The sequence below is a fragment of the Acartia tonsa genome, chromosome 8 (genome assembly GCF_053477335.1).
Source record: "Acartia tonsa isolate MP-2025a chromosome 8, ASM5347733v1, whole genome shotgun sequence".
Taxonomy (NCBI): Eukaryota; Metazoa; Arthropoda; class Copepoda; order Calanoida; family Acartiidae; genus Acartia; species Acartia tonsa.
The window spans coordinates 14,462,690-14,489,714 of NC_137267.1; the positions used below are offsets into that span (position 1 = coordinate 14,462,690).

At 31.3% G+C, this 27,025-nt stretch overlaps 1 protein-coding gene across 1 annotated transcript; it reads right to left on the bottom strand.

Moving 5' to 3' along the window:
- Positions 1–1,246: 1,246 nt before the first annotated feature.
- On the bottom strand, positions 1,247–23,190 carry LOC145326074 (sodium/hydrogen exchanger 3-like). Its single transcript, XM_080169171.1, has 17 exons — positions 23,094–23,190; positions 21,754–21,790; positions 8,178–8,230; positions 7,624–7,696; positions 7,129–7,245; positions 6,652–6,729; positions 6,144–6,224; positions 5,651–5,703; positions 5,121–5,194; positions 4,731–4,767; positions 4,265–4,359; positions 3,819–3,908; positions 3,622–3,654; positions 3,220–3,281; positions 2,659–2,739; positions 2,199–2,292; positions 1,247–1,924 (listed from the first exon to the last, which is right to left on the bottom strand). The coding sequence occupies exons 1-17, from the start codon at positions 23,166–23,168 to the stop codon at positions 1,750–1,752; spliced, it is 1,308 nt and encodes a 435-aa protein (XP_080025297.1). The 5' UTR covers positions 23,169–23,190; the 3' UTR covers positions 1,247–1,749.
- Between the last annotated feature and the right edge of the window lie 3,835 nt (positions 23,191–27,025).

A 27,025-nucleotide genomic window follows, 5' to 3' on the forward strand; every position in this document is an offset into this window, starting at 1 on the left:
TTTTTAAAGAAAGATCTATGTGTATATTTCTGCCTCTTTTATTTAATTTAATGTGTTTATTTTAGGGTATCTAAATTAACTTTAGTTGTGACATACTTTTCATATTACTATCTTCACATAATTTGGGTAGATTTGTATTTAATTTTCTAACACTTGTTGGGTTTTGTTCTATTCTAAATAACAATCCTTTGCCTATTTACGATACATCCTTTTATAACCAGTAGTGACACAGCGAAAACAATTAAATGATATTTTTATTAAAAGGAAACAGTAGTTACGTAAAATCCGTTAATCTTTTATATGTTCTATCATGTATTTGGCCAGAACTCTGTTCTAATTAGACATTTTTCGACCTCAGATACTAAAACAATTTCTTTTTAAGCAAAAGTAATATCCAAGGTCGAAAAGTCCTGTTATGTAAGTTATTTTTGACAGAGTTATGGCCAAATACATAATCGAACATATAAAAAACTTACAGACCGCTAACAAAAAAAAAAATTTAAAAAGTGTTATATTGAGATTGTCGACTAGATAAGTCCTGACTAAAATATGAATTATTTCTTAATGTTTATTTACTATAAAACACATTTAGACAATTTCAAATCTGCCAAAAAAAAAATAACAATCTTTTAAAAATCAAATATCTAATTAAATTTTAAATTGATATAAAAATAAAGATTAGAATATCAAAAAATGTTACCAGTTAAATTTTTCTAAAATTAATATTTTATTGTCTTAATGGGATTTAATGTTTAATATTTTAGTTTGTTCGTTTTACTAAATGTAAAATTTACAGTTAAAGTTTTCTGATTTTAAAAATGCATGTTTATATTTTTAATAATTGTAGTGTTTTTTTTATTGAAATAATTGTGATTTCTAATTGATCATGACTGAAAATAAATGACATTTATTCATAAATAAATTTTGTAAAATTATTTCATTTAATTTTTATATTTTTTGAATACAAACCCAAAAGTAGCACATTATCTGTAATTAATTGACCATTAACCATTTACTTAATCTAATATCATTGATTATTAAATTTTGCATCCCATTACAAGCAAATGATGCTAGGTTATTTTAGGTTAGGTTAGGTTATTTAAATGTTAATGATGCCCCACATTGCTAGAGCCCACCGCAGGGGCTAGAAATAGAAGAAAAGCTATTGTGAAAATACGACGAAACCCGCAACTTCGTTTTCTTTCCATGATCCTTTTTTTTCATTTTGCAGCACCCCAATAAGACATGACTTCTAATTAATTTATTATAGATTAACAACAGAACTAAAGATGAACTAAATATCTATATTTTTATAGAAATTATAAAAAAAATGATCATGCATTGAATAATACATTTATTATTACAGTATTTATATATATATATATCTTATTTCATAGTATTTTAATGCTAATAGTGTGACTAAATCTTGGAAGGAATACCTACATTAAACAAACCCAAAAGTATTTCAATAATATTCCAAAAATTTTTATCAAAAAAAAAATTTTTTTAGATTGAATTTCGACCTTTTTTTATCAAGTATTGAACATTCATTTTAAATAATAATAGAATTTAACCTTTCCTTTAAAATCTGTTGATTTGTTACTCAGGCTAGGATGAAACTAATGATAGTGCCTAAAAAAATTACGTCATACTGGCCTACCATTGGTCAATTTAAATGTATACTGTCTATCATTGGCCATTTGTGTTGAATGACGCATTTTTTAAGCGCTATCATCAGTTTCTCTTGAATCAGTACAAATCGGCTCCATCAGATATATAATGATCACTTGTAAATCCATAATTATTCGCGCCTGACATAGCATCCGTATCTGTGCTGATTTCTTGCATGCAACCATGTTTGTTTGCAGCTGACAGAGTGGCCAGACTCTCAGGACACCTCACTGATGGTGAACTTAAGCTTCGCCTACAAACAAGGATGATATCATCCATGATATAAAAAGTTTCTTTGATATCAATAATCGCCATAATCTAAAGGGATAAGACATTGGTTGATAAGTTTTACGACTACATCAAATTGTATTTAATCGTCATTATTTCATTGGTCAAATGAGAGTTCTTAATTATATTTTAGGATGCTTAATATAGGTGCCGAGATTGGTTTAGGAAATTGTACAGACCTCTCTTCCTTAAATACAAAAGGGCGGAGTTGATAGGTGTAAAATGAAATTGTAACTTACTTTCTAATGAAGTAAGGAACGATAAATCTTGATTCAAATGAAGTAAAAGGAGGAAGAAAAAGGTCGTCTTCGTCATTCTCTTTCTCATTTGATCCTAAAAATAAATGCCACTCATGATAATAACAAGGATGACAACATTCATAAATAGTGAAGCACAAATTGTCATTTACAAACGGAAAAATTTATTATAGAGCATATGTTTAGTGGTCATAAAAAGAAAGGAAGAAAAGTAAAGATGATAAGAATAGTAGAAGATTGGAGAATACCAGACAAAGTAAGTTGTACAATGTATGAACTTGAAAAAAGGATATCTTTACAAAAAAAATCTACAAACTACAGAAGGCGAGAAAATGTCATGTGAAAAGTAGTAGTAGCTTTGCTACTAATAAGAATTTAGTGTAAAGGCGATAATCTTCGAAGTAAATTTTTTTTAAAAAATCAATTATACTATTTTCATTACCTAAGTCAAAATGGTTGATGCAGGGCTTAGCCAAAAGTCCATTCAGAATTACTGTCAGGAATATTATCACAAGGGTTGTGTCTAAAATTTTAATTATTACAATTAGGGATTAGCTTCCCTTTTAGAGCAATGGTTTTATTTGTCTGTTAGTTCTTTTTGACCTTAGCAAAAAAAAGTGACACAATTTTAGGTTAGCTTAAGCTTAAAAACAAAAACAATAATATTGATACATAAGTACATAAGTAGCGAATCACCTTTTTTCTGTTATATCCATTATAAATACTCAAACAGCGTATTGATATACAGATGGACGTTTGAAATAATAGAAAAAAAATAGATGTAAATAAGTTTTAGGAATTGCTTTATGCTTTATTTAATGTTAGTATGACTTTGGCAAAACATTCGACTTAAGCCCAAAAACCTTTTCGAATAAATTCAGTTATGGTTCCAGCTGATACTGATTGCTCTTAGGGATTCTTCACAAATCATAATTTCCCCAAAAAGTTTAGTGCGAACTGTCGAAAATTAATTATAGAGAAGCTATACTGTTAAAAATGTAACCTGAAAAAACTTCATGAAACTCTCCTTCATAAGATAAAACCATAACATTTGCTATAGCTCCTCTACACAATTTAAATATGTATTTTAGCTCCATAGGTTTTAAAATTATTTTATAATAGCTGTTACGGCCCTTGACGGGTGGAAAGTCGATCCTACACTTCAGGTTTTAGTCTTAAAAAGAAATTCTTTTATGGGAAAGAATAGTTTTTGAAGGGCGATTTTTCTTGGTAGTATAGAGATACCCTCACTTAAATATTCATAAACTTCCCTGAACCTACAATAACCTTTACTGTACAAAGGAGTAACATATCGGTTCATCTTCTAGTGAGATCCTTCGCTACTCACACACAGAAAGACATTCAGTTACTATTATATTAGGAAAATATACTTTTTTTGTGTTACCTTAGACCTCCAAGATAAATTACTGCCTGCCATCTAAATCAAATAATAAAAAAATAGGTATAGATATTGTAGATGATTAAGTTCATTATTTCATTTTCATTTCAATGAGCATTTTTTTTTCTTTGTTCTCTTTTTTACTCTTCTTAAAAAGATTCTTGATTTATGTCTTTTTTATTTGAATATAAGGTTTTATTTACCTGAAATCAATCTGTTCTTTTCTGAAGATATTTATAATGAAACAGAGAAAAACAGTCACTAGTCCCCGAGATATGTAGATCATTAAAATACTAAAATAAAACAGTTTTAAGCGAAGCTTTTTATGTACATTTATGGTCGGTCCGTCAATCCGTAAAAGGTGTTAATTTGGGCATGTTTGATTTGTCCCATCGATTTCAAACTTGGTATGTTTCACATATTACATAACAGTGATATAGGATATACTTGGATATATTGATAGGGGAAAACTTGTCAATTTAGCTTGCTAATATAAACATCATATATTGGTAAGTTCGTTCATCCAGTAGTACGGGAGGGGATGGGGTTAAGGGGATATATGTTTTGTATTGGTATTTTAGCAAGCATCCCTTTATCAGAGTACACAAAATTTGAAGCAACATCCAAGTAATAATATATCGAATGGTACCTGATACCAATGAAAGGCCAGTCCCAGCCGCCTGATTTAGCCAAACTGTTTCCAAGCAAAACAAATATCAATACTTCACAACTCATAGCAATTGTCTAAGAGTAAAGAAATTAAGATCTGATTTCCTAATTCTTTTTTATTGATTATACATACTGTTTTAAGTGATCATTCTTATTAATAGACTTATTTATAAAAATGATGTCTTAAAGTCATGCAGGAAGGGGCTGTTTGAATGCTTAATTGTAAATGACTAAGAGTTTCAATCCATCTATCAATCACATCTTAGATTGTATTATTTTACAAGATTGTGTCTTAATACAAACAAATGTTTACTTTATTAGAAATTATATTCTGTAAAGGGAATATGTAGGGCATTATCTCTGGAATCTCTGTGAACGCATTTAATTTACCGCACACATACGTCCAAATACTTATGTATGTTTTTGAAAAGAAAATAAACACAAACCTTTGCAAGATTGAGTACAGTATGCTTGGATTCTTCACTAAAATAGTAATATATTATCTAGAAAAATTCTCCACAAGGGCTTGGTCATGAGCTGTGTACTACTGTGGAAAGGTGAGTAGATTCAAAATTCAATATTGTTTTCTTATTGTCATTAATTGAGCATGGATAGGGTTATTTTTTGTTAACTATGTACCAAAACTGTAGGCTTTGTATTGTAATAAGTGAAGTTATTTTTTCAACATCCTTTATATATTTTGTGGGAGGTTACGACCACATCCCATGATATATCGCCCCTGGAAATAAAATGACACGCCCTAAAAAAATCGATGGGGCCCGTAACTGATATTGACTAATATAAAATGTAGCAATATATGTATAAATGTAAAATACCTTAGGTTAGCAAAAGCATATCTCTTTTGTGCGAGGCCACAACCAATCAAAGCCAATATACCAGACCAACCAAGCTAAAACAAAAGAAAATATATCCATGAGTCTCAAACTTAAAAAAAAAAAAAAATAAGTACGATTCTACCAAGGATTAATAAAAGTAAACTAATATCATTAACCAACAATAATAGCTTTTAGAAAAACTTTGCTGTTAATAATTATTTTTATGAAAATTTGTTTTGAAATTTTGTTTACGATACGTTTTATTCAATTTATATAGGACAAGGCTTTTAACTTTTGTAATTGACTTGTTACAAAATCAATTAATTTTAAAAATATTACTAAATAGTATGATATAAGACTGTTTTTGAAAATGAAAAATAAAAAAAATATATTTGATGATGTTTGGATTTTTTTGTTGAATGTTATTTTTATTTTTAAACAGGTTGACTTATTATTAACAGTTAATAACTGAACATGATAAAATAGATAAATTGTCAAACTTTTTACTCAGCTAAAAATTGGTTTGTTACCTTAGTAGCTGTTACATGTGATAAAAATCCAAAGCACAAAACAATTCCAGGTTCTAAAAAATAATATCATAGAAAACCTAACAAATTTTAATTGAGTTCTATTGATCTTTGCTATATATATCAAATATCATTACTCATTACAAGATCACTGAAACCTTTAAAAATGTTCTAAGTATTTTAGTTTAGCATTATGTAAATTTCGATTTTTTACTTCCAATTGCAGTAGAACTATGGCTTCATGGTGCTCACAGAAAGGTCTAGAGGAGTACAATAAGGTTATTTTTTGGGAATGCGCCAATTTTTAGAGGTTTTTTGAGATTTTCTGAGACTAGGGGCGAGATATTTTTAAACGGACTTTAAGAAAATCTATATTTTATAATTAATTTTTACTGAGAGAAAATGAGTGAATAAAACCAGGAATAAAAAGAAGTATAAAAAATCTAATTTAGGCCAGTTGAATAATCAATCAACTTTTCTTCTGCTATGTTATTACCTAGATAACTTATTTTCTCTTCAGTGAATCTTGTAAACAAAGCAGTCATTATACCAAACATAATACCAATCAATAGACCTCCTAGAAAATATATCATAAAAATGCGATAAAACATGTAAAAGAATGTGAACTTTAATATAGAAGACAATTGAAATAAAAAAAGTAAATATTCTTTAATAAAAACTCTATATCCTAGTCTCATCCAGCAAGGAATGAGTTATGGAATGGAGAGGGGGTGGAAGGGGGGGCTTGTGGGGAGGAATAGGTAATAATGGTAGGTGCTTTGGTTTAATTATCAAATCAAAGTATTTTACTAGTTATTGGATATGTCAAATAGATTTTTACTAGAGGAGTAAAATTAATTTTAACGATAAATTTATATTTGTAAATGATACAGCTCAGTGGCAGTCAAGTTTCTTTTCCAAAATAAAAATTTTAATTAGGCAATAAAATAGTTGTATGTTTAAAATATTTTGCAGCTAGTTGCATTGGTTGATGTTAAATATACCTGTAGGTGAAGTTAAAAATGACAGCAGTACAAAGATATATGATTCCGTGGGTAAACTGCTAACATCATTCAAAATTGCTAAAACATACAAATAATATAAATTTGTCATTTTATAAACTTTTCCAAAAAAAATACAGTAAAACAGTGAAAAGCCAGTGTTTTTAAGATTCATATAATTTTAGACCAAAACTTAAGTTGAAATTTGTAGGCAGTTGGTTTTTTTAACACTCTCCAAATATTGTTCCTTTTAATCAGGGATAAGGAATTTTCTTTCGGACAAAAATTCAAAGTGAAAATTTCCCCATAACCACCTTCCCTTTTTTTCCCTTCTTATCCACTTCCCTTCAGTTACACCAAATAACAAGCTTCACGTCAACTCTATGCCAACATAATTCGGCAATTTGAAATGGATTTAATTGGATGAATAGCAGCTCTGCTTTTAATAATATGCATTTCATGCATAATGAATAATTTTACCTAAAGATCTAAAACCTTCGAAAAGAACAAAAGTGACGCCATCATTTAGCAGAGCTTCTCCAAAGACTAGGTAATACAGACCAGCATCTACTTGCACTTCTTCAAACACTGCTAAAACTAAATCAGAAGTAAATTGACGCATTGACTTTCTATATATCTATCAATCAATCCCCCAGTCTATTCTTACACCCATCCATTAATCTAATCAGCGGCTATGCCCATAGAGGCCTACTTGTGAGACTTGAGAGAATGGGGGTGGGGAAAGTTTAACATTCAATTTAAATATTAGTTTTAAAAGGAAAAGGAAAGAAAATGATTTATCTTGGGATTGTGGATTTACCCACCTACAAAATAATTATAAACCTTCCCTAGACCTATAAGATGCTTCATTGTAAAGGAGAACCGCATCAGTTCAGTAGTTAGCGAGATCCTTTGGTAAAGACAGTTACACCCATATCCTGTTACTTTATTATATGGATTTATTCCTCCATGTACCTGCTACAGGATCTACAGCTGCTATAATACTCGAAAAAGTGACTAGATGAAGTACACTCATACTTGAATCTATCTAAAAAATTAGAACAACGTTTTAAATAATGTTTTTAGAATATGAATATGTTATGAATTTATGTAAATTAAATGAAGTAATAGATTATGTAGATAAAGGTTTATAAAATTAAATTTACATGTAGAAACGTTATTTAATATTAAACTTTAATAATAGGTCTAAACCTTTATCAGTTAAAAATCAAATATCAGAGATAGACCTTATGTTGTGTCAAACTCAAATTAATTGTAAAGCATGCTAAGGCACTTCTATAGACACCCTAATATTAAATCTAGTTCATACCTAGCCCATCTGAGGTCAAATCATAGGAAGGTAATGACTGCTCTTTTTTGGAAAAAACTTTGTCTTCTTTACATGACCTTTCTTTACATGACCATGATAAAAAGTTATCTAAGTGATACATACAGATAGACATACAAGGTGTCAGGTACTCTAATCTTTGTAGAACACAGTTTGAATGATACAAATTTAAATTGTTTACCAGTAATGAATAGAAGAGATACAATCCCAGAGTTATAATTCCAGCGGCCATACCTAAATAAAAGTTATTTCATTGTTATTTCTTTTAACAAAAAAAACGTTTGCTTTAGCTTTTTTATTGTAAGTATATTCAATATTCATTACATACCTCAGCTTTAATAATCAGGCGACATTGGGACAAGGAGACATGTGTTTGATTATACTTTATCAATAACTTTATAAATTCATACTGACACCAAAAACTTATAATTTATAGTTAATACCAGGGCTCGGTGACAGCCGCACGTCAGCTGCGACTAAACCTCAAATTAAAACCCATTTGGAAGTTTATACATATATTTTATAAAAGATTGATTTTAATATTTGAGTCATATTTATATTTCCAGATGGTTTTTAAATTGTGAAAGGTTGACTTTCCTAAGGCTTACAGGCGGCAGAGGCGCAGCTGCCGCAAACTCCTGTTTAATATTTCAATTCAGAGGCGTGCCTAAGATGGATGAAAGGGTATGTGATTGTGAACACCTTCCTGTGTTGTTGGATTTAAGCACTTCCTTAGCAAATTTCTAATCACGCGCCTCAATTAGTATTATTGGGTTAAGCATGGATTCTACCCTTTACAAATTCTTTTCTCAATACATCACAGTTCTTAATTTTCACGTTTTATTTCTAAAATGTGTTGTACATCCCAATCTTGTAATGGATTCTTTACCTAACACATGAGAGTTTAAATAGAGCTAATTTTTAAAATGTTTAACTCCAAGTGTATGAACTGGAAACAAAATTCACTAACATTATTTTAAGAACAGCAAACTGTTATATATCTTTGTATAGAATAAATAATTTTAAATTTTATTTTCATAACTGTTCTAAAGGCAAAAAGAGTATATTTGTTAATCTTTTCCTGATAGGTCTAAAGATCCTCTAGTGTTTCTTCAGCACTCTATCACTCATGCCATTCATTGAACAATGGACTGATTCATTCAGTTGTGGTAATTAATCCAAGACTAATTCATACTGCAGCAAAATTCAGATATTGTAGGTTTTTTTTCAGTAAAGCACAATTTCATTATCAAAATTGTATTACTTTAATAATGAACCTCTTGTTAATGCAATTGGTGATATTATGAATTAGACTTTCATATAATAGCTTTTCAAACAATTTTAAAGTTAAGTAACAAAGTCAAAGAGTCAAACTAGTGTAAACTACTAGATTTTCAATATTTGCAGGGATAATTTGGTCTAAAAAAACAAAATATAAGATTATTTGTTTACAGATTGAACTCAATGAGTAAAAATTCAACTTTTAAAAAGGATGTTTTCAGAGTAGCCTTCCTTCTAAAAAGTGCAAAGATCAAAGCAAAAAAATGCATTTATAAAATTCTTTGTCTTGATTTTATCTTGATTTTTACTGTTCCTAAGGTGTAAGGAGGAAAGTTTAAGTAAAAGCTACTCTATATGTGATAAATCTTTGTTTGTTTGTATATTAAAATATGAAATTTTTTTTCAAATAAAAGAAGTATATTTAAGCAAAGAAATTTTTTGTTTTACATTTTTAAATAAAAAAGGTTGGTAAAGCTACAATAGATCAAACACTGTATCCCTTAAATTGAGTTTCTTTGTCTATTGGTTTTATATCAATGCAAAATTGGACCTTGAGAAGAGATTTGGGCAGTATCCCCTTTATGGACATTGAACAACCACTTGAAACCTACCCTACTTTTGATATGATTGATTAATGTTGGTCCTTGTTTTTACTTTTATCCTTTGTTAACCTATTCTAACTTTACAAAAGCATTACAAACAGTCTTATAATTCAAAGAACAAATGATTTTTGAGTGGTGCAGGTCTACTAAATAAATGAGAGATTTTGCCGAGATAAGACTGTGGTCATTTTGTTGGATAAAGTCATGGAAAATGAAATAGCAATATCTTTATAAAAATTTAAACTAGGAGTCATAGTGTATTTTAAAATTGATTTTAAGATGTAAAAGTATTTCATTCTAACTTGAACAAGAACTGAATAAAGTGTATCCCTAAACCAAATCTTTCAAAATGATGTGCATGTTTATAGAACCCTTCAGACAACCAACACTTTAATTCCTTTGTCTGAGAGATGATTGCCTTGTAATGAGTTTTAGTTTGCCTGATTTTGGATAGAAATTACCCTAAATTAACTTACTATTTATGTTACAAACCTGAAAAATCCTTTTTAACCCTTAACGGTCGGGGGGGGGGGGGGGGGGCGATGAACGTCCCCCCCCCCCCCATCCGGTTTTTCTATCTCATTTTCTGTGTGTAAAAGATAAATAGCCCAAACTGCGTGACTTTTTAAGTATGGGTATGACACATAACAAAGAGTTGGAATTTTTTGAATATCTCCATCCTGGCGGGCACAGGATGCCAGCAAACCTGGCAGGGTCATCCAGGTAAAGAGCAAAAATCTTTTTTTTTGACTAAAACATAGCATTTTATCATACCAAAATACTAAAATATCCTCTAGTAGTACATCCTTATATGAAATACAGGTGTTCAAGTCACTTTCAGGTTCCAGGTATGATCTTCCAGGTTTCCAGAAATTTTTAAAAGGCTCCTGTGGCCGCAATTTTTGACTTAGAGACTTCAAATTTTAAACTTAAGCTTTTCTTACATGTCTACATAACCCAGCTAGAAACGTCGTAAGGAAACTCGCATCCGATATGTAGTATATTATCGCCAAAATCTTATTTAAGATTTTATAGCAAAAATCGAAAAAAATCGCTAGGGATTAATTCGATTTTGTAGTAAAAATCGCGGCAACCACGATTTCCCTAAGATATCGTAAACAATAGCATTTTATGTGTGTCAACACACACTTACAAACAGACACACAACCAACATATAATCAACATCATTCTGTGAGAAATATAGTTTATAAATTGGCCGCTAGAAGTTCACATTATTTTAAAAAATATATTGCATTTTTTCTGTTGTCAAACAAAATAAATATAAAACTGAAAGTTTTTTTTCTAAGTGACAACATTTTTAAATGTGTGTCTTAATATTCCTTAAATCATTGCCATTCAGTATGATAAAAATAAAAATACTCTATCAAAGTTAATTGATAACTTTTGAGAGTATACATGAAGTAGAAGGGCACAGAGAATAAGGTCTCTTTACACCATGTCTCTCTCTGTCTCTCACTCTCTCTTTCTCTGTCTGCATGCACTGTATGAAATGGATTCTTTATGCAACCTCTTACTTACATACAATATTTACAAACAAAACTACATGATGTTAAATTTTTTTTAAATGTACTTTTTATTCACGATTTTGGCACGATATCGCTTACGAGCCTTACGATATCGCTTACGATTTCGTGGGTGTATCGCGCAGCTCTAAGTACCTTTTCGACCATTTATCGTAACATATCGTCAAAGTTAATTGAAAACTTTTGAGAGTATACATGAAGTAGAAGGGCACAGAGAATGGGGTCTCTTTACACCATGTCTCGCTCTGTCTCTCACTCTCTCTTTCTCTGTCTGCATGCACAGTATGAAATGGATTCTTTATGCAACCTCTTACTTACATACAATATTTACAAACAAAACTACATGATGTTAAATATTTTTTAAATGTACTTTTTATTCACGATTTTGGCATGATATCGCTTACGAGCCTTACGATATCACTTACGATTTTGTGGGTGTATCGCGCAGCTCTAAGTACCTTTTCGACCATTTATCGTAACATATCGTCGATGTGCATTGGACGACTATTTAGCGATATTGTAAGAACTCGTGCTCGATTGCTACACGATATCGTGCGCTATAGTAGCGCCATAGTGATGCTACTTTCTGGCTGGGTTAAAGTATTAAAATTTTATAAAGATAAATTATAAATTTTATAAAGATCCGCCGCCGTTTTCCCGCCGACCGCCGACTGCGGCGGCTGGCAGCTACCAAGTACAGCTGCGGCCGCTAAAATTTATATTTTGATATTTCTAATGTAACATTTACATAAAGATAAACATTTTCTGGAAAAAAAGTTCTTCTAGCTTCAAAAATAAGAAAATTACAGCCGTTTGAAATTTTTAAGTAAAAAAAGACCTAAAAACAAAGGTTGTTAAATAAAAGGATAAAGGAAGCGAAAATTGACTTTGACACAATTCAGGTCGGAAATTCATTATCGAACAGGGGACTTGCACAAAAAAAATTGGCTCTCTAGCTCTAATAGGAACTGAGATAATAAGGGGGGGCGATGAACGCCCCCCCCCCCCGACCGATTAAGGTGTGGCAAGGGGCCCGAAAGTAAAGGGTTAACATCTTTTGTTATGACGTGGTGTTGGGCCAAGAATCAAACGTAACTCCTCTCTTAAAATGTGCTACATGTTACGCTGATTATACCAACAATGAAATTAATTCAGAAAAAAATCGCGAAACCTATACGTTTTTCAGCTGTTGTTGGGTGGCAACACATCGTGAAATTGACTACCTCTCTATTTGCCCCCCAAATGTTACTTTATAATCATTTTGCTAATGATTTTACCTTATACATGCATGTTACGAAAAAGTCGCATATTTAAACTACAGAGATAGTTTATACCAGTTCAAAATTATTAACTAAAATGCCCAAGAATCTTATTACTTAGGCAGGTTATTGTGCATTGAAATAAATACTTTATCCTCAGTTATCTTATCCCTGAATCCTTTGATTTATGTAACTTTTGAATAGTGAACAATGATTAATTCAAACGCATATTTCCACATAATAAATATTACAAACAATAGAATTAGAAAATAAAATATTTAATCATTCCATTCTGTAATAAAATATTGATAATATAGAAAAACGAAATATTCCGAATAGCAGTAATTTTGTTGTTACAATAAGATTGCAACTTTTATAATAATAGAGTAACTAGGATTCTAGGATTATTTTGAAACATTACACTATGTCTCTTGGTTCAGTTTTATCTTTCAAAAAAGGGATAAACTTTTTTAACTTGAAGAAAAATTATATGTCTTTTTGTAAGCTTTTAGGGGATCCTAAATTTAAAAAGGCGAGGAATTAATATTTGAAGAAGTAATTTTAAGTCCCCCTCCCCCAGTAAACCAGCCTACATCTGGAAATTCTTTTTGCTTAGACAATGTAAAAGTTATAAGTCAAAATATGAACTCGCTAAATTTAAGTTTGGCCTCTCTAGATAAAGATGGTGGGAAGTTTAAAATGAAAATTAATGCAGTTTTAAAAACAAATTCACATATAATTTTACTTCAAGACACGCGTGTGGGTAATAATATAACATTTCTTAAAAACTATTTAATGATAAGTAAATTCGGAAATTATGATATTTATCTAAATAGCACAAAAGGAGAAATTTTTGTCATAAAGTTTATAGAATATTTAAATCTAGGTGTGAAAATGTCATTATCGTTGATTTGCATATAAATAATGAACGAATGCTTATCATTAACTGTTATGGTCCAACTCAATCTCAAAATAAAGATTTTTATTCACTCTTAAAACAAAAAATTGAAAGTATTGGAATTTCTAAGTTTGTTATTTTGGGAGATCTGAACTGTTTAACTTGTGATTTGCCTATAAATTCTAAGGTAGTTTTGAATAATTATGAAATTCTTAACATGAGCGCAATACCTAACTTAATTCACACAAAAACTTTAGTTTCATGGATAAGGGATGGATTTATTGTAGACAAATTTAGACTTTTGTATCCAAATTTAAAAACTTATAGTTATATTCCTTTTAGTGAACAAGCTATAAATAGGTCAAGGATTGACCATTGTTTGGCAAGCCCACAATTTAGTCCATTAATCAAAAAAGTTGAATATCCAAATAGGCTATCAAAATATTTTGACCATAAACCTGTCACTTTCTTTGGAAAAAGTAAGAATATTACTAGACCAAAAGTTATTGATAGCTCCCTACTTAATATTGAACATTTATATTCTACAGTAAAATTTTCTGTGTACAGCTTTATGGTTGATAATACAGAACCTCCAAATAAAAATGAATTAACTCTACTAATTAATAGGATTAACATTTTATCTTTGTATATTCAGGGGCTTGAAAAAACGATCTTAAATCTACCCAATGACAAATTTTGTAAACATTTAATTAAAGTTTATAGTAATGAAATTGAAGAAAACTGTTCACTTTTTCCCAGTATTGAAACTTTTTTATCTTATAACACTAAGTTGGAACCGGACTTAATGTTAGAATGTTTATTAAATGAAATAAAAAATACATGTATATCATTTCAGTCATTTTATGTTAAAACAACAAAGGAGGAAAAAAATAAATTGTCTGATCAATTATCATATTTAAGAAGTATTGGTGATTTTAATTCTGTTAATTTTAAAGAAACTGAGGCAAAACTTTTGGAAATTGAACACAGAGAAAATCTAAGACTTTTGGAAAACACAAATTATTTTAACTTATTAAACCATGAGAAAAGCACTAGAAGCTTTTCTGAACTTTTGAAAAATAAGAACTCTCATGAATCTGTATCTTTGATTAAAGACTACTCAGGGAATATTATTCAAAATGATGATGAGAGACAAAATTTTATTGTTAATCACTTTAAACAACTTTTTAGCACGTCTGTTGAGCCAGAAATTTCTTTTGAAGAATTTTTTGAAAGAAATGAAAATGATCCAATTTTTGACCCTTTTAAATTATCGCTAGAAGATAAATTAAATCTTGAGTCACCTATTCAAATGTCTGAACTTGAAACCGTGCTTAAAAATGCTAATTCAAATGCTGCTGTTGGTTTAGATGGCATACCTATGGCGTCAATTAAACATTTTTGGGATTTAATTAAAGATACAATGTTACATGGTTTTAACTATATGGCTAATAAAGGGGAGTTAAGAGGTATGATGAATATAAGTAGAAGCAATTTGATTCCAAAGGGTGGAGATAAAGATCTTTCTAATATTAAAAATTGGCGTAGCATTGGTATACTTACATCTCCTTATAAACTATATAGTGGAGTTATAAATTTAAGATTAAAAACTGTTGTAGATTCCATAATACACAATGCTTAGAAAGCTTATTCCGATCAGTATTTTATACAAGAATGTTTAATAAATGTATATGAACTGCTTTCAAAATCAAACTCCACAAATTCTCCTTTAGCAAGTCTAATAATTGATTTTTCGAGGGCATTTGATACAATAGGAAATACCTACTTACAATCTGTATTGCATTTCTCTAATTTTGGTCCAAAATTTATTTTAATGGTATCTTCTACTTTTAAAAACCGAAAATCTTGTATCTTGACTGATTGCGGTTTAACACAAAATTTTGAAAATAAAATAGGTATTATTCAAGGAGACCTTCCATCTCCAAATTTATTTAAAATTGCAATAAACCCACTCGTTATAAAATTATGTCTAACAAACACTCTTAAAATTCCAAATTCAATTCCTTACAATTTTAACAGAGATGAAAATAAAGTAAATGTAGCAAGTGGTTTTGCAGACGATATGCAAAACTTCATGGAAGTAAAGGCAGAATCTCTCCAAAAATGTTATGATATTTTGACCAGCTTTGGAAAATTATCAAACCTTAAAGTTAACAACTCTAAGACTCAAATTATAATAACTGGTGGGTTACCTTCTTTAGATTTTATAAGAAAAGTTGAGGAACTGAATTTTGAAATTTCAGATAATTTCACAATTTTAGGTCTAAGCTTGCACAAATCTTTAAATGACACTAATTTAATTTGGGACAAAATATTGGCAAAAGTTGTAAAATTGCGCAATTTTTGGAATTTATTCAATCTTAGTATTCCTGGAAGGGTTTCTATTATAAAAACATATTTTTATTCACAATTATCATATCTAGGTTCAATTTTCGAACCAACAGACCAATTTTTAGCAGACTTTGAAAAGTGTGTTGTAGGCTTTCTAAAACAAGGGGGAAGGATTGCAAAGGATAGAATTTTTCTTGACTGTAGCAAGGGTGGGCTTGGCCTGCCTAACCCAAAAGAATTTCTCACTAGTCTTAAAGTTAGCATTTTTTTTAAAGGTCTTAAGGCAAATGATTCATGGGGTAAAGAATTGAGACAATATCTTGCAGATCCCGAAAACCCTTTATCTATACAAATTGATAAAATTATTCCAGAATCTAACCCAATTTTGTACAATCTAGTTAAAGCTTTTTTACGTTTTTGTGATTATTATTGGAAATTTAGTGGAAACATTCTCGCTGCCCAAGTTGTTAATAATCATTTATTCACGGATAATCAAGGAAATATGATCAATAACAACTTCTTCACAATAAACTCATGGTTAAGGTATGGTAATGAACTAAAAAATCTTACCTTAAGTAATTTTATCTCAAACTTTGGCAATGTTTTAAATTATGATGAATTTTGCAGGAAATCTTCCTGTTATGTAACCCCAAATGAATTTATAAGAATGAAACATAATCTAAGAGTATTTTTAAATAGGTGTAAAACAAAATTTTCTCAAAAATCTGTTTCAATATTAGTCTTTATTTCAAAGCCCAATTTGAGAGCAAAAGATTTTAGATACTTCTTAGATATATCCAAATCTATGTTAACTAATTGTCAACCCGTTAAAACTAGAAATATGTGGCTCAGTAATGAAATAGATATAAATAGAGAATCAAGGTTTATGTGCATGTGGCGATTATCCTATCTTCCCATGAACATAAGAGACTTTGCTTTTAAATTATCTAACAATCTTCTTCATTTTAATGCAAATTTATCAAAATTTAGTGACACTAGTCCAGCATGTACACAATGTACAATAGCTTTAAATCTTCCCACCCCTAGAGAAACTTCTTGTCATTTTTATCTTTATTGTTCATCAAATACAGAATTACTTTTAGAATATTTTAACACTTTTCTTTACCAATCTAATATAACATGGGTTGCCAATTATGTTCTCTTGGGAGCACCGTCTAATATACCATTCTATAAAGCTATAATAATCAATACAGAAATTATTATTTCAGCTTGGTTTCTTTTTGAATGTAGAAATAAGAAAATTAAACCTGTATTGTCAATGTTAAAAGAGTTTTTAAAGAATTTTAGAGCAATATTTATGCGTTTCCCAAAATATCAGAATGCGTATAATAAGTGGATAAGAGGATAAAAGGGTTAGTGTTATTACAGGGACATTAAGAAAATCTGTTTGTTAGTTTTTGTATCTCTTTCTTAATATCTGTCAATATTTCTTTCAACTATGAATTTTTTCTAACTTAAACTTTCATTCTTTTTTTTTCAGTTTCTTAAGCTGACGGCTCAGGGTAAACAGATAATCAGGATAACCAAAAATCCTTGTGTTAATGAAAAAGATGCCATTGCCCTCACTTTGACTAGACGAGAAATTACCAGCACTCAACACATCTTCAAAGAAGACGGAACACATGAAAGAAACCAAATTTATTTTTATATAGTAATTGTAAATAATTTCAATTTCATATTTTTAGTAATATTTTTGTGATTTTATGTTTATAAACTGATTAAAAACCAATAAAATACGTAATAATAAAAATAAAGGATTCTCTTCAAGACTAATAAATTATGCAATGAATAATCTAAAGCTAAGTTTACTTTTTTTAAAGCGAAGCTTTTCTATAATTAGGGTCGGTCCGCATAGGCGTCCAAGGGGGGGGGTAATGGGCCATTTGGCACCCCCAAAATTTTGTGAACAATACCCCCCCCAAAAAAAAATTACCCCTACCTTGGGGGTGCCGTAGGCACCCCCAAAGATTTTGGGGGGAGTATTTACCCCCCCCAAACGATTTTGGGGGGGGTAATTACCCCCCCCAAAATAAATGTTCTTTAAAAAAGTTTTTTTGGGGGGGGTATTTACCCCCCCCCAAATTGAATGTTGTTAAAAAAAAAATTTTACTGAAAATTTTTTTTTGGGGGGGGAGGGAGTTATCCCCGCCCCCCCCCCTAAAAAGAGCCTTGAGGTGTAATATATTGTATTGTCTTTTACATAATTTGCACCGTGGCAACGCCCCTTAAGGGGCAATTCGTCGTATTTTTAAAATGGCTTTTGATAGTTTATTTTAGGATAGGTTATATTGGTTTAGGTGATTGCCCCACATGGTTAAGCAATTGGCCTCCCGCAGGGGCTAGAAATAGGAGAGAAGCTTGTGTGAAAAAAACGAAGAAACGCCCCTTAAAGAGCGTTGCCACAAAAGGGACTATACCCCAATATAGTCCAACCAGTTAAAACAGTTCTTAACCATGATAACAAAAAATTTAATAGTTTGATCATGTTTTATTTGCTTGGGCCTTTATAAGGGCTAAAACCATCCCGGGGATCTATGATGTAATTGTAAAGCACTGAAGATTCCATAAAATAGATACCTAACTAAATTAAATATTTCATTAAATAATGAAAAAGAATTTCTATAGGCGATTTCTTTTGGGAGGATGTCAGGGTGTCTCAAAACTAGTTATAAAACTTACCAGGACCTATAAGACGCTTCACTTTAAAGTATAATCATATTGGTTCATTGGTTAGTGAGTTAATTATTGTATTTTTATGTTCTAAAGAATGAGATACTACTATATATTTGAATAGTAGTGGCGCCCTTAGCATCTAAGAACTCGTGTTTTCTAAAGGGTAAAAAGGGAGGAGAAAAATAGCCTAAAACCACTCAAAGGATTGACCTATAATAGTGTGGAACCATCATGGGATCTATGTGAAGCTTTCCTAAAAAGGAGAACTCAGTATTAAAAGTAATGAAATCTGAAGCTATAGTCAAATAAACCTTACTTACTACTTTATGTTATAGGATAGTACTTATTAACTTAATAGATTAGGTAGGTGCTTTTTTTACATAATTAAATTACCCCCCCCAAAAATTTTACCCCCGGGGTAAATTAGTTTGGGGGGGGTAATTACCCCCCCCCCCCCCAACAGATTTGGGGGGAGTAATTACCCCCCCCAACAGACTTTAGGGGGGGTAATTACCCCCCCCAATCAAATTTTACCCCCGGGGTAAAAATTTTGGGGGGGGTAAAAAAAATTTCGGCGCGCTTCGCGCGCCATTTTACCCCCCCCAAACACGAATTACCCCCCCCCTAAAATTTTTTACCCCCCCCAAAAAAAAAAGCTTGGACGCCCCTGTCGGTCCGTACGTCCGTCCGTCCGTCCGTCCGAGATAGATAGCTTTTATTCGTTAATTTAGGCATGTTAGAATTGTCCTATCGATTTCAAACTTTGCATGGTGATTCCTGTAGTAGTTTTGTATGATTTAGAAAGCGTAGTAACTCTATAATCATTACCAGAATGTCCGTATGTCCATTTTAAACATGTTGATTTTTCTACTTTTTTAACAACAAATTTTTATGTGATCTACTTATCCGTTTGATCTGATTTTTGGTATATTGATTCCTGGGACAACAAAGAACAATTTTATAAGCGAAGCAACTCTATAATCAAGTCCTAAAAATGTAAGTATGTCCATAAACATTATCCTGTATCAAGAAGTTTTGCAACAAATTAACTTACACTTTTGCTTCGACTCTTATACTTTTATATTCGGATTATTCAGTTCAGACACTATACAAGTGTTAATCTCCGTTTGTCCTACCGTTTCAGTGCTTCGCTTTTATGGATGTTGTCATCCTTGTTAGGGATTGCAACTTAGTATAATATTCAAACCAAACTCGAGCTGCGTTGAAGAAAGGGGAAGAGAAATGTTGATATGATCATAACTGATGACATAATAATTATCACTTTTACAGTGAGGTAATGTATTGGCCTTAAATAGCTGCAACTTATTCATATAAATTATTAAGAGTGAGGCTTTTGGGCAGTTTCCTTCAAAATTATATCGAAATAAATCAAAATTACGGGTTGGGTTTAGGTTTGTTCTGTTTGTATTTTACTTTAGGTCAGTTAGGTTAGGTTAGTTTATATTAAATTGTTTTAGTACCTAAGTAAACTGCTCTGTGACTAGAACTTTCCATTCGTATGTATAGAAAACTGATTTCTTTATGGAGATTGTCGTTAACTTTTAAACTGGTAAATATCTTTTTACTGACTTTAATGTTCAGTTCAAGGCAAGTTCTATTCTATAAAGTTAAAATATAATAATTAGGTTCCTAATTTTTGAAAATACTAGCAGCTTCGCCCCAAGACAGACAGACAGACGGACGGACGGACAGACATCAGACATCATTCTGCTTTTTTTTAGATAATCAGGGATCTCATGAGATAAGACAATTGCCGATGAATTGAATTACATCTCCAATGATGATACACAAAATTTCCATTTCTGTAGATTACATAAGTGGTTGAAACGTTTGTACACTTAACTTAATGAAGCAGCCAATGAAAATTTAATAAAAGTCCCCAAAGATGTAGAGCAAACAAATAAGAAAACATTATTTAAAACTTTGGGGACTAGTGTAATATAGAGCCAATTGTCCTCTCCCTTCCTAAAATATACTTTCAAAACTGTTATGATGAACATCTATACTATATTTTACCCTTCTCTATTCATATTCGTCTTTTAGATCATCGCTGCTTATGGATGGTTTTATACAGATTTCAAATAATTGCCTTTTTTCTCTTGACAAGAATAATATAAGTACTACAGACGCATGTAATCCAATTTTCTTTTAAAGTTATGACATCATAGAAAATTTTTCTTGTGAATATGATTAATTAGGATTAGATTAGATTAGGTGGGACAATGACGTCGCTTCCTAGTAAATTTAACAAGAATAAAGTATTCAATTGATATGGTATGTTCTGTGTACGTATTATTTAATCGGTCTCTTGGTCTTTCATCCATTTTAGCATAATACAACAGATTTTTAACATTTACAAATACAAAAAAAATAAAAAAAAAAAGATTCTATTTTTGCTGTACTTGTAAAGCTGTAGAGTAAGGGGAAACCCCCACCTATCATAATTTTATTTTATAATTAAAGAGAACAAAATATTTGGGGAAAGAGTAGAAAGCTTCCAGTCAAATGCGCTTGTTAGGTCAAACTACACTTAATATTGACCAAAAGCAAAGTATAGTCAAACAAATAATTAAGAAAAGTTTTACCTAAAAAGCGCAGTTGACTGGAAGCTTGCACTCAGATGCTGTGAGTATTGGTGCAAAAAATGGGGACAAATTTCAAATTGTTTTGGCGTGTGACGTCATACCCCCATCTCTTTTCTAGGGGGTTTCTTTCCTCCTTCCCTTTTCTTTCCTCTCACTTGTGACGTAAATAATCAGCCCCGTCAAATCAATTTAAAATTTGTCCCCATTTTTTACTCACAGCATCTTGCACTCAATTTTATAAATTATAACGAAAAGAATTAACGCTCTTTGTCTTATTAGGGCTATTTCTATCAGAGGTTGACAAATTTACCATTAATAAGTTTCTCTGAAAATTGTACCCATTAGTCAAACTTATTTTAAGAAAAAAAAATTTAATATACACCTACACACAACCTATTACTTCAGCATATAACAGCGGGCGGCTACTCTTCTGGAGCCCTCTAGAAGCCTTTGAGAAATTTAAAAGTTGACCCTAAACTTTTAATTTAGTTTTTAAAATAAAAAGTATTAAGAAAGTTTACCTGTCCCAACAATAGCCAGGGTTAGGATTGACCATATCTAATAAAAATATATTCCGTCAAATTTCATGACATTATATTTAAATTATATGTAAAGCACAGCAACTCTACAATGAATATTTTGTTATTTTTTTCCATAATAGCTGTCCTTTTTAGTAAAATTTTTCCATGTTAGAAAAAGAAAAACTTTTTTTATTATGAATTTGTTTCTGGTGCAATAAAAATTATTTCTGTAGAAATAGTTCAAAACCTGCTCATGACCAAAAATATGCTTCCTCAATAAATATAGATCATTTGGTCAGCATATTGTCTTTTCAAATATTATATATTTATTATTTATATTTTTTAGTTAAATTGAAAACACGGCCCCAGCTTAACCCTTTACAGTCGGGCCCCTTGCCGCACCTTAATCGGTCGGGGGGGGGGGGCGTTCAACGCCCCCCCTACTTATCTCAGTTCCTATTAGAGCTAGAGGGCTAAATTTTTTTGTGCAAGTCCCCTGTTTGATAATGAATTTCCGACCTTTTATAAGTCTAAGTCAATTTTCGCTTCCTTCACCCTTTTATTTAACAACCTTTGTTTTTAGGTCTTTTTTATTTAAAAATTTCAAACGGCTGTAATTTTCTTATTTTTGAAGCTAGAAGAAAATTTTTTTCCAAGAAAATGTTTATTTTTATGTAAATTTTACATTAGAAATATCAAAATATAAATTTCAGCGGCCGCAGCTGTACTTGGCAGCTGCCAGCCGCCGCAGTCGGCGGTCGGCGGGAAAACGGCGGCGGATCTTCATGAAATTTTAATACGTTATGTAGACATGTAAGAAAAGCTTAAGTTTAAAATTTGAAGTCTCTAAGTCAAAAATTGCGGCCACAGGAGCCTTTTAAAGATTTCTGGAGACCTGGAGGATCAGGACCTGCAGGATCATACCTGGAACCTGAAAGTGACTTGAACACCTGTATTTCATATAAGGATGTACTACTAGAGGATTTTTTAGTATTTTGGTATGATAAAATGCTTTGTTTTAGTCAAAAAAATATTTTTGCTCTTTACCTGGATGACCCTGCCAGGTTTGCTGGCATCCTGGGCCCGCCAGGATGGAGATATTCAAAAAAATCCAACTTTCAGTTATGTGTTATACCCATACTTAAAAAGTCAAGCAGTTTGGGCACTTTATCTTTCACACACAGAAAATGAGATAGAAAAAACCGGATGGGGGGGCGTTCAACGCCCCCCCCCCCCGACCGTTAAGGGTTAAGTTATTTTCTATTTATTTCCAAAAAGTAAGGGAAGAATGGATTATGTGCACGCCAGGAACTTTGAGGGAAAGCCACGATTATATTTACCTGACTGAAAAACTTTGAATGATAAAGTGTATATGATGCATGTAGGATTATAGGAGGTATCAGAATACTGGTCATACAGTTCAATCATATCATTAAGTATATACAAGGACAATTATATTCAATTTAATAGTTATTTATCGCATCGTATTGTAAACAGCTTTCCGCGTATATTAAAATAAAAAAATCAAGATTAAAACCAGTATTGTTAGACCCGGGGTGACGAATGCCTGTCTAACAAAACTGGTATCAAATTTATGATTTTTATTTTGATATTCATGAAATATTGTCCGTAATTCGCTGCATGTAATTTGGTCATTTATATTGTAAGATGTCAATTTTATTAGGCACTAGGAGCTGCTTCTAACTTTGCTGCTTAAGATATGATTAAATTGCCTGAAGAGTGAAAAATGTGATATGTTGAAAGCATGCAGGTTTAATGTTTTCATAGAAGTCTGAACACCACAGCAAATTTATTGAAAATGAACAACATACAGGCATTTTATATTTTATACTATTTTATATTATTCGCCCCTAAACTAACCTTTGCCACTGTAAGAGAAGAAAACATGGAAAGTTACACTACCTGTTAATCCCATATTCGAGTTTACATAAATAAAACGAAGCAGAACGCTTGATGCATAAGGTTCATCTGTCAACGGCCTTTCTTCAGTCAAAAAGTAGCTTTAGTTTTTTTTAAAGTTGAATTTTAAGCTAAAAAAACATAAAGAATCTGATTTAGTATTTTTCAGCACCTTTAAAAATGCCTTCTAACCCCCCCCCCCCCCCCCCTCCATCCACTCCTTCCATTCCTCACGAAATAGTCAAATAGGGTTAAAATATTCATTTTGTCTTCCTAGTTGATGATTGAAAGTTTCAATCCAAGAACTTTTTTCCTTATTTTAATGCATAAAAAGAATAGTACTTTCTTTGAATTGCTTTTCTTAGGTCACAAAGTGGCTTTGGTTTTTTTAACGTTGTATTTTAATCTAAAAAGCATAAAGAATGGGATTTAGTATTTTTTAGCATCTTTAAAAATGCGTACCACCGCCCCAGCCCCTCCTTAGTTTGGAACAATGTCTTCTTAGTTGATGATTTAAAGTTTCAAACCAAACACTTTTTTGCCTTCTTTTTATTGAATAAAAAGAATTGTACAAAAAACCGGTATGCACCAGATCTATCCGATTTTACTGTGGTTTGGAAATAAGGCTTAGGTTGTTCATGCAATATAGCAAATAAGAGCAACTATGTTAACCTTGTCGTATATTGATCCTGGTGACCACTGGAGCCATTAAAAATCCTGGTAAATCCAGATAAATTTGTAAAGGTGCCTACAAAATACTATATTCCAAATTTTATAACGTATAGTGCTCTTAACTCAAAGTGACATTGATAATGAGCTTACTTAAGCCACTTTTTGACATAAGAAAGGCCATTGATTTATACCTGGCACCAGTAGCACCTGGTGCGTCCAGCTGACTATAAATGGCAACAAGATCCCAATTTTAAAATAGGTAATAGTTTTCCTAAACTGTTGATTACCACTGTATATAGAAATATCTTACACTAGCGGCTACGCCCCTAGTGAATGTTTTTTTTTATTTAAAATATCTAATTACAGAAATAATTGGTTTAAGTTTCGTTGGAGTCTCTTTTTCGGGAGGGGTAATTTTTTTCTAGGGGCGATTTCTCCTGATAGGGTGGTGGTACCCTCCCCCAAAATAGTTATAAACCTTCCTGGGACTTATGAGAAGCTACCATGTTAAGGAGAACCCGATCAGTTCAGCGGTAAGCGAGATCCTTCGGTACAAACACACAGACAAACAGACAGACATCCTGTTACTTTAGTATAAGGATAACGTATATATTAATAAGTAAACAATTCTTTCTCCATATCTTTTGTGCTAAATTCTGCCATTTGTAGCTAGTTGATCTTAAGAAAGTGAGAAAGATTGATGTTCACCAAAAATATGCTATTTAATAATGATGGCTGTTTTCTATGAAATTAGAAAAGGCCACGAGATGAAAAGATATTACCCCGGGGACTTGGCAAGAGGACATTATAGTTACAAGATTAAAAGGAGACTCCTCTAATATAATTTGTGCAACAAAACTACTGTACAAACGTTTGTTATTTTTTGTTTGTTATTTTTTTACATTTGACTTTGGTAAGAAGGCTAAAAAGACACTCTATTTTCTGTAACAAAGAAACTGTACAAATCTAATCTACCCTTTATTTTTTTAGAATTATGCATAATACCTTATATTTAGAAAATTAATAGGAGCTGGAACCAAGTAGTTTTCTGGGTTATGCATCTATACTTATACATTCATTTCGTAACATATCATACTATATGAGTGTCTCTTTAAGTCTGGTTGAATAAGGTTAACATGCGGTAAAGACGTGACATATTACAAGTGTATTACACGGTTTTAATGAAGAATAATATAGTTATATATCGCATCGTATTATAAACAGCTTTCCGCGGATATTAAAATGAAAAATTATAAGATTAAAACTAGTTATGTTAACTACGACGAGCTGAAGACCCCGTCTGACAAAACTTGTATTAACTTTATGATATTTATTTTAATATTTGTGGTAAATTGTCTGTAATTTATTTCAATAAATGATTTTTCAGTATGGCTGAGAACCGGTTATAATCCAGCGTATGTTAGTCGGTTTCGAAGTCATACTGAAAAAATATTTTATCCATCAAGTAAATAGTTGAATTACAAACATGCATTGTCCGATTCTGTACTAACCATATTCTTTACAAAATATTTTTGTTGGGTATAATCCTCTTAGAATTTTTTTTTAATTTTGAAATTTTTTATACCACACCCCCCTTCCCCCCTTCCGACAGAAATATTAACTCTGGCCGCGGCGCTCGGCACCCTTGCCTGCCTAGCCGCAGCGCTCGGCTTCCTAGCCTGCCTATAACATTATATTACCTTCAACTTTTATATGCAGTATTTTTTCGTGTACTTTTAAAACTTGCGTACACTCTCGGACTATGGTGTGTCTGTCAGTAATGGTTGGTGATGGTTATCAACAAAAGGAATATTTTTCATATGGAGTTACAATATCAAGCTAACCAGCAGAAATCAAATAAAAAACAAACATAAATGGCTTGATAATACGACATCAGAGATTTTAAAACTTATAAAGAAGATACGCAATTTAAAAAAAATGTTTATTCATAATATAAATAATTCTAACCATTTCAAAAATAGAATATAAGTTTAACCAGAATGAGAATCAGCAAAAAATATTGTACAAAAATGGATTTATTATCACCTGGATCTTACAACAGAATATCATGAATCTTATAAAGTGAAACTAAAATCCCCTCCTTATCTATAAACGAACTGACCAATAAATGAAAGGGAAAATTGCAACCTAAATTGACGACAGATTGTTTACATTGTAATTGACCAATGCTAAAATGTAAACTGGCCTATCATTGGTTATTTTATTGTATGACGTAATTTTAATTAAGCAGTATAAGCTGCTTCATAGACAGACAAACATGAACAGTTTTAACCCTTAACAGTAGGGCCCCTTGCCGTACCTATTATATCAGTTCCTATTAGAGCTAGAGGGCTAAATTTTTTTGTGCAAGTCCCCTGTTTTGATAATTTTCCGACCTTAAGTGAGTCAAAGTCAATTTTCGCTTCCTTTACCCTTTTATTTAACAACCTTTGTTTTTAGGTCCTTTTTTATTTAAACATTTCAAACGGTTGTAATTTTCCTATTTTTGAAGCTAGAAGAACAATTTTTTGGCAGAAAATGTTTATCTTTATGTAAATTTTTTATTAGAAATATCAAAACATAAATTTCAGCGGCCGCAGCTGTACTTGGCACCTGTAATTCATACAAGGATGTACTACTAGAGGATATTTTAGTATTTTAGTAAGATAAAATGCTATGA

Coding starts and splice junctions, on each gene's coding strand:
- LOC145326074 (XM_080169171.1), bottom strand. CDS start 23,168: ATGACCAGTATTCTGATACCTCCTATAATCCTACATGCATCATATACA. Junction 7,246..7,623: donor AGCTGTAGATCCTGTAGCAG/GTACATGGAGGA, acceptor CTTCTGATTTAG/TTTTAGCAGTGTTTGAAGAA. Junction 2,740..3,219: donor GTTTCATGAAGTTTTTTCAG/GTTACATTTTTA, acceptor TTAAAATTTTAG/ACACAACCCTTGTGATAATA.